Raw genomic sequence first — 8,246 nt, 5'->3', positions numbered from 1 at the left:
TTGCAATGTCTGAAAACCCCACTGCCACTTGGTGAGCTCTCTTCATCTAATTCTTTGCCTGCTACTTTCTTTCCCCATAACCTTGCTAACAACGAGGAGTGTGGAAAAACAAACAAACCAGCAAAAAAAAAAAAAAAAAAAAAAAAAAAAAATCAGGACCCACAAGTGCCCGGTTCTTTCTTTTAACACGGATTTTTAGGCCCCAGGCCACCCCCGCTGCCCTGCCGGGATAGCTGAGGGGAGCCTGTGGGCAGAGCCTTGCCCCGGCTCATCCCGGGGCGCCCCACAGGGCTCAGGGCCGCGGACCACTCCCTAAACCCTGCCGAAAACAGCCCGGAGAGAGGCCGCAGGGGCGGCTGGCAGGCAACTTGTGGAGAACGGAGCGGGAAGGAGCTGGGGAAGCGCCGGGAGCCGCTCCGAGCCCCGGGGGCTGCCGCGGCGCTCTCCGGGCTGCTCGGGGCGCTGTGGCTCCGCGGCGGGGCGGCGGCGGCCTCTGCCCGCCGTGTGGGGCCGGAGGGCGGCGGGCAGCCCGCCCGTCCTTCCCGACAGCCGCCATGGTGTGGTGCGGGGCCGTGCAGAGTTTTCTCTTCGAGTATGACACCCCCCGCATCGTCCTGATCCGCAGCCGCAAAGTGGGGCTCGTCAACCGCGGGGTGCAGCTCGCCATCCTCGCCTACGTGATCGGGTGAGCTGGGGGCTTGGGCGTTGAGGGAGGCGGGCTGCTGTGAGGGAGGAGGGCGGGAGGCTCCTCGAGGGGCTGAGGGGGCAGCAGGGGTCGGTCTGGGGCTGCCCCAAAGGCGGAGGCTCCCCGGGGCTGAGGGGAAGGAGCCGGCGGCTGCCCGGTCCCCAGTTCTGTCAGGGAGGCGCTGAGGGGCGGGAAGCGACCCCCGGGGCGCTGAGGGGAGGGCTGGGGTCGTGCCTGAGGAGAGGGAGCGTGTGGGATAGGGGCGTTTTGGGGGAAGAAATGTGTGGGATAGAGGCGTTTTGGGGGAAGAAATGTGGGGTGAGCTCCAGGAATAGGGCAGATGTGTGCCTGTGGGTGACGGTAACTGGGTCTTGGCTGCTTCAAATCACTATTCAGAAGGACGCAAATGGCGTAAAGTTTGGAGAGGGGTTGGTGGCTTTCCCTCCCACCTGTCGCCAGGTCACAGGTAGCATTTTATAACATATAAAAGCTTTTATGAGGCAAAGAGCGTTGTGTTGTGAGGAAAGACCTGACAACCAGGTGGTGGACAGCCCGCCATGAGAGAGAGGCAGCAGGTCAATGTTTTACTGACAGGAATTACTCCTGTGGTGTGGCCCTGGCCCATAGGAGCAAGGAAAAACCAGGGCAGCCCTTCCTGGTCACAGGAGCAAAGATTGTGCTTTGTGTGTGGATTGCTGCAGTCTGAGAATATATGAAATATCAGTGTAAGCTGTAAAAGTTAACCTAATTCCCAGTTGTCCTGAAATGCTTTTTGAGGAGATGGATCCTTCACTGGCAGCAAAGGATGTGAGTGTATAGCTTTTACAGTAAGTGCCAGTGGAAACCTGAAAACTGTAATTATTTAAGGCATGTAGTTGGGAAAAGTCATGAACTGGTTATCCTGAGAGTTGCTTTCTTGCATCCTTGCTCCTCTCACTAACAGGGGGTTTCTGCAGCGCACTCTCTGTCTCTTTCTCGTTCCTGCACGCAGCTGGTGAAAGGAAACTTCATCCTATTCTTGTTTAATACCTAAATAAAAAGCCAAAAATAGATGGTGTGGACCAGACCCACCACCTATACAGCAGTAATGGCCATGCTGACTGCCCCGAGTCAAAGTGACGTTTGCTTGGTGATAGTAGTGGAGACCATGTCAGAGCCCTGTGCTGTTTCCCCTCTTGTGAACTGATGTTCACCTGTGGGAGTGGGAGGACGTACATACAATTATGCAGTAATGAGACACTGACAAACCACTTAAAAAAAAAACAGAAGGGAGATGGCTGATCCTGTGACTTTTGTAGCAAATCACTGTGAAATTATATGGACCTGCCTTTTCAGGTTACACATGGAAAAAGGTGAAATTCCCACTGCCTGTGCTAATTTATGATGTTTAGCTGTTTTCTGATGTGTGCTGTGTGGTTTGATTTCTTTATTTTTTTCTTGCAATCCCTATCTTGCAGCTGGGTCTTTGTGTGGGAGAAGGGCTACCAGGAAACAGACTCTGTGGTCAGTTCTGTAACCACAAAGGTGAAAGGAGTAACGCTGACAAACACATCCTCCTTGGGAGCCAGGGTCTGGGATGTAGCTGACTATGTCATCCCTCCTCAGGTATGAATCATTTCACATGCAGACGGTGGGTTTTCTAAGAAACAGCTGCTGCTCTGCCAAAATCCAATGAGGTCTGGAACAGCTTTTGCTCCAGCATAGCCTTTATACAAGAGAATGTAGCAAATAAAGCAGATTAGGAAGCTTGTTTCAAGCAAAGTGTGTGTGTGTGTGTGTGTATGCATATGAAGGAGAATTTTGCAGACTTCAGGAAAAAGTTGTGGCAATAACCACATCCTCCCTCTTACTCTCAAAGGCAAACAATTCAAAGATAATTTGTTGGCAGAAGCCCAAGGAATAGCCTGCCACTCATCTGATCCGGAACTGAACAGGAGGTATTGCTGTAGTTACTGATTGGCGGTGTGTCTGCAGGAATCTGCGCTGTGTGGGAAGTACGTGGCCTTCAGGGCTGGCAGACGTGGCCAAGCTGCTAGTTGTGGGTCACTCTGTCTGCGTCAGTTGTGGTGCAGAAAGTGATAGTATTCAGCCAGTTTTTGGCTGAGTGATCGTATTTGCATATTAATGGAGCAGGAGGAAAGAACAGATCCCAACTCATATAGATCTGAAAGTAATGGAGGTGGTGTTCACTGCAGAAACAAACCAAGACTGGTCAAATATTCAGTAGATATACTGAAAAAAAAAAAGTGAGAGTTGTGAACAAGCTTGCAGCTGGATTTTTATTCCTGGTCATGCCTTGTAACCCCCAGAATAGCTCTGTGATCTGTTTTCATATTGTAAAGGAGGGGCTAAATGGGAGGACAGAAGGGGTTGCTAGTCCCACATTCCTTCCTCTGCCCAAAGGCAGTGGTATCAGGCGATACTCGTGGGATCTTGCTCCTTTAACAAGCCCCCTCTGCAGGACCATCTCAGCTTTGTCAGTAAAGACATTTTGACATTTGGGGCAGTGCCGTGGATATACTATTGCATAGTATTGTCACTCTTAAATTTCCTTCTTGCTTTGCATGCTCAGGAAGAGAACAGTGTGTTTGTCATGACCAACATGATATTCACACTAAACCAGACCCAGGGCCAATGTCCAGAGGTAGGTACAGGGTCTGCTTTAATCCTACGTGGTGTGGGGAGGGATGGTTTTGGAGTTTTGTTTAATTGTTGTTCCTGTCCAGCTTCCAGATGATAAAACAGAGTGCAGCAAGAACAACAGCTGTGTTCCAGGATATGTCAGCACCCACAGCAACGGTAGGAAACTTGCTGCAAGGGCTCTTTCATTCTGTGTTGTGATATCTCTGCGCTGTGCCCACTCTCCTGTGAAGGAAGCAGCATTCCGCTTGAGTCTCCTTGTTCTCATTCTTTCCTACCTAAGAGAACTGAAAAGGAAGCTCACATTTTTCTTCCAGGGAAGAGCAGATGGGCTTAACTGCGTTGGGTGGATACTGGATGGATGTGTGCTTTGGTGAGTTAGTAAACAGTGTGAGAGTTTTTTCAAGACCTTAAGTCCATGAAGCAGTTTCACATGCATAGATGAGGATTTGACTTGGAAAATGCTTCTTTCTCTGAAATTGTACTACAAGTTGCAATGGAAAATAATGAGGATTAGACAGTGGCACTTCCCTTCCGAGCAGACTGCTTTCACCTTAAAGAGTGAGGAGACATCACAGGGCAAATACTACCTCTTTACTTTTCCTTGGGAATGTCTCCATGTGCATGTCTTTCCAGGCATCCAAACTGGGAAATGTGTAAATTACAACGACAGCATCAAGACCTGTGAAGTCTTTGCATGGTGTCCTGTGGAAGATGACTATCACGTACCCAAGTGAGAGCTCTGTCTTCTTACTCTGTGGTGGCCCTCCTGAGAGGAGGCCAGCAGTACACAGCTGGTTTCTGCCACAACCAATGATGTTTCCTTACGCATTACTATTGGGAAAAGCTAAAGAGGTTATCATCAAAGGCCCTGCAGTGATGAAGACCTTGTTTGTGAAAATATAAATGAAACTTATTTACTTTTTTCTGTTGTTTTGCAGGCCAGCATTTCTGCAAGGAGCCGAGAACTTCACCATTCTGGTGAAGAACAATATTTGGTATCCCAAATTCAACTTCACCAAGTAAGTAGTGTGCGAGGCGTTTTGCTGCCTGGCCTCCTGGACAGTAAAGGGGAGCTGGACAACTGGAAGAAGATGCAACAGATCTCCTCTCTCTGTTCCCCTATAGACGAAACATCCTCCCCACTATCAACTCCACTTACCTCAAGAACTGCATCTATGACTCCAAGACAGATCCCTTCTGCCCTATCTTTCGCCTAGGGAAAATAGTTGAAGCTGCAGGGCAGAACTTCCAGGAGATGGCTGTGGAGGTATTTGGCAGACCTTTTGGGTATGTAGGATAGGAGCAGTAAGTAATCATCCCCCCCGCCTGGTGGCATGAGCCATGGGACATGCATTAGCTGCAAAACGGAGAACTGCCCTGGCCAGAGGGAGCAGAGTCAGCTCTACTTAGCAATATTTGGCCTTGGGTGCCTTGGGTGGGGCTGTGTTCTCCTGTAGCAGTGGGGAAGACTGGGTGTGCATCATGAGCCAGTGATCAGGGTCCTGCTCAGCCCAGAGCCCTGTGCTAGGCTACTCAGGCTCTTGGACTGCTCACCAGCTCCTCTCCTCTGCTCTGCAGGGTGGAGTCATGGGGCTGCAGATCAACTGGGACTGCAACCTTGACAGAGCTGCTTCCTACTGCGTGCCGAAATATTCCTTCCGGCGCCTTGACAACAAGGACACTGCCCACACCGTCTCACCTGGGTACAACTTCAGGTAACGTGGCAATGGAAGGGACCCTGCTGTGCCTGTGGCTCCGCCTGCCGTTGGCACAGTGTTGCAGGCTGCCTGCGCTCCTCTGGCAGTTGCAGCTGGTCCTCGGACTTCCTCTGATGCTGTAAAACTTGCTTGGAGGTTTTCTTTGGTGCTGTGAGATGTAAGGGGCAGGGAGCACGGGGTTGGGAGGCTGAAGGGCCTCCTTCACTGTACAAGGTGAGGGAAAAACTAGCCTCTAGAAGGTGTCTCTGTCAGTCAGAGACCAGATCTGCACCAGGAGCATCCTTCTGGCGTACACCACCACATACATGTGCTGGTTGGTATGGGTGGGTTCAGTACCACCAGTAAAGCAGTTTGAGTGCAAAGCTGGGCAGCTGGTTGCATCCAGGCTCAGAGCTATGGTATGGATTGGCCACCCTCCTTGCCGAGATCCCTGCAACTGTCCTGGTCATGAGGAAACCGCTCAGGGCTTGGCTTGATTCTGGAGTCACCAGCTCAGTTAGCAGAGGGAATCAATTTTGGTAGAACTTGTGTGAATTTGCTGCCAGCCAGGGCCGTGAACTTGGGCCTGCAGTCACTCAGACAGGAGCCGAGGATTGTTTCATGGTGTGGTGGGAGGCTGCTGCCATGCACACGGAGCATGTCCGTGTTTGGGAGGTGCCAGGCCTGCAAGTATTGGGGTGTCAGATGATTCAGGCTGGAGGATATCGCGGCCCAGCTGGTGCAGGCTCTGAGATGCTCTTGCTAATTGCAGACCATGGTGCCTGCCCTTACCAATCCTTCCTGTTCTCTTCTACCCTCTTCTGTGCTTCCTCCTGGCTTAGTGAACCATGTGACAGAGTAAGTCTAATCTCACTTATTTGTTCATATTCCTTTTCCGTGTCATTTGCGTGCGAGTCACGTTGTGTGGGACAAGGAACCGCCTTCGTGTGCCGAGCTGAGCTGTGAGCTTTGCTGCCTCCCGCGCTGCCTGCTCCCGGCCCTGCCCTCTTGTGGCTGCTGTGCTCCTGCAGCCTCCTGCTTGCCTCTGTGAGGGTCTGATTCTCATGTGTAGCTCAATTTCTCCCCATCTGTCCTTCTGCTCACCTAACTTCCTCCTTTCTCTATCCTTTAGAAGTCTCCTGACTGGGCTGGTGCTAACTGCAGTTTTAAACTTGCCTCTTCTGGGCTTTTCTCCTGTATGTGCTTGCTTGCATGTAAACTAATCTGTGGAAGTACAAATGTTTAGCCCATCCTTTTGGGATGGGGAACACACCTGGATGCTGCATGAAGATCACATAAGGATCCTCAACATTTCCAGCTAAGCTCTGACCTACTTTTTTTTTTTTTTTTTTTATAGGTTTGCAAAATACTACAAGGATAGTAGTGGCGTTGAATCGCGGACACTTGTCAAAGCCTATGGAATCCGCTTTGATATCATAGTGTTTGGAAAGGTAGGGCAACTTCGTGGAGGTTGTGGGGTGAGGGCTTTCAGAGATACGGAAAAAACATATTTAGCCTTGTAACTGTCTTCCAGGCAGGAAAGTTTGATGTAATTCCTACAATGATTAACATTGGCTCTGGCTTAGCGCTGTTTGGAGTGGTAAGTGACTGCACTAGGACTGAATTCCAGGTTAGTGGCTGAGTTCTGAGGATCGTTGCCTTAAATTCTTCCAATCTCCACTAGGCTACAGTGCTATGCGACCTTGTTGTCCTGAACTGCATGAAGAAGAAATACTACTATCGGGAGAAGAAATACAAATATGTGGAGGATTATGAGATGGTAAGCATCAATGAAGGCAGGGCGAGATGCCTTTGGAATCAGAGGAGGAAGCGTTCTGAAACAGGATGTACAAAGTCCACATCAAACACAGGCTTTGTACCACAGCTGTGAGGAAACTTTGTCCTCAGAGCAGCTCATTTTTACTTCAGAGCTGTTGTGGGGAGAAGCACTAGAAAAAAATGTTGTGTTTCCTGGGCAACCACTCTCAGAGAGGGAAGTGTATGTTCAAGAACTTGAGCTCCCACTGCATCTCTGTTCTGGGTTGCCGTCCTTGGCAGTTGCCTCCCACAAGCTGCAGACAGTTCTGCTGCTTTTAAATCCCCCCAAAGCCTGCTGCTGCAAGCAAACACAGCCCCTGGGCAGGTGTTTTCTGAAACCAGGCTGCTGATGGCCAGTTCCACTCCCCTTCAGGAGCTAAAGGATCCATCAGGCCAGTAGGACTTAGCCCTCCTCTTGCCTCTGGTGGGGTTCCTTGGCTGGTACTGAGGGCAGAGCTGTGCTCTGCAGCCCTGTGCTTGGTGGGCAGTGCCAAAAAGGAGGCGTTCTGAGTCAAAAGACCTGCTGCACTGGCACTGTAAAGTCTGAGTCCAGTAGCAGAGAGTAGATCGCCTGTGCAGAGAGGGGTTTGTGTGAGAGGAAGTGGAAGAACAGTTCTCTGGCAGATAAACGTAATCTCTGATCTTTGCAGGGAGACGGCGAGACCTACGGAACCGACTCCTGATCTCCTGCTGCTGCAGCACCAGCTGCTGCTGTGAACTGACGCTGTGAATGTTTCCCTGACCCTGCTGTGAGACCTGCCCCTCTCTTCCTTGGAAGGAAGGGGGGAACAAACCTAAGAAAGGGATGTTCTTCACTACTCGCCACCTTTTGCTAGCCAGAACCAACCCCCAGAGAGGAGAACTGGATCTGTCCTTTCCAGGTGAACTGCACTAAGCACATACAAAGCCTCGTGGTTTTGTGCCAGACCTCTGCACAGATGAGCTTGGGATAATGTCACTGTCATTTCAACAGTCCTCCTTTCCCTGAGCTCAGTGGTAGCAGAGAGCAGCAAAGGCTCTTCCTTACAGCAAACGTGGCTCCTGGCATGTGTTGCCTAACCTTAGGAGAGCAGTTATCAGCTCACTTCTCCTCACCATGAGGGATGGTGATGTTTAGGTGAGACTTCCTTCTATTTAATTGTCCCCAAGCTCCAGTGGCCATCAACTGAGATAAAGCGGTGCCCCATTCCCTTGTGCTATGGTACGTGGTTTACTGGTTACAAGTTCTATTTTCTGTTTGTGCCACTGTGCAAAAATTTGCTTTCTTTTTTAATAAAATGTTAACTTCTATCAACCCTCTTGGCGTCCTGCAAGCTGGGTTTTGGTTTTGTTTCATTCTTGATTTGCCTGCTGCTGCTCTGAGCACCAAGCTGAGAATAACAACTCAAATGGTGTCTTGCCAA

The 8,246-nt window shown here is 50.3% G+C and overlaps 1 protein-coding gene across 2 annotated transcripts; it reads left to right on the top strand.

Annotated features, from left to right (window-relative positions):
- The first annotated feature begins 158 nt into the window (after positions 1-158).
- On the top strand, positions 159-8,137 carry P2RX4 (purinergic receptor P2X 4). Of its 2 annotated transcripts, XR_005269659.2 has the most exons (13): positions 159-685; positions 2,143-2,290; positions 3,258-3,329; positions 3,412-3,484; positions 3,962-4,058; positions 4,267-4,347; positions 4,454-4,595; positions 4,907-5,043; positions 5,798-5,883; positions 6,383-6,476; positions 6,560-6,625; positions 6,710-6,805; positions 7,494-8,137. XR_005269659.2 is itself a non-coding variant. In XM_027470156.3 (12 exons), the coding sequence occupies exons 1-12, from the start codon at positions 555-557 to the stop codon at positions 7,524-7,526; spliced, it is 1,170 nt and encodes a 389-aa protein (XP_027325957.1). In that variant the 5' UTR covers positions 166-554; the 3' UTR covers positions 7,527-8,137. The 2 variants fall into 2 exon arrangements, 1 of the variants encoding a protein (XP_027325957.1); XM_027470156.3 differs by lacking the exon at positions 5,798-5,883 and having other exon boundaries at positions 166-685.
- The last annotated feature ends 109 nt before the right edge of the window (positions 8,138-8,246 follow it).

This window comes from Anas platyrhynchos, chromosome 16 (genome assembly GCF_047663525.1).
Source record: "Anas platyrhynchos isolate ZD024472 breed Pekin duck chromosome 16, IASCAAS_PekinDuck_T2T, whole genome shotgun sequence".
NCBI classification, from domain to species: domain Eukaryota; kingdom Metazoa; phylum Chordata; class Aves; order Anseriformes; family Anatidae; genus Anas; species Anas platyrhynchos.
This window is presented reverse-complemented; position numbering and strand designations above follow the sequence as displayed.

Excerpts from the sequence above, each read along its gene's own strand:
- P2RX4 (XM_027470156.3), top strand. The coding sequence starts at position 555 with ATGGTGTGGTGCGGGGCCGTGCAGAGTTTTCTCTTCGAGTATGACACC. Across the intron at positions 2,291-3,257 it reads ACTATGTCATCCCTCCTCAG|GAAGAGAACAGTGTGTTTGT; the intron begins GTATGAATCATT and ends TTGCATGCTCAG. Across the intron at positions 6,806-7,493 it reads ATGTGGAGGATTATGAGATG|GGAGACGGCGAGACCTACGG; the intron begins GTAAGCATCAAT and ends TGATCTTTGCAG.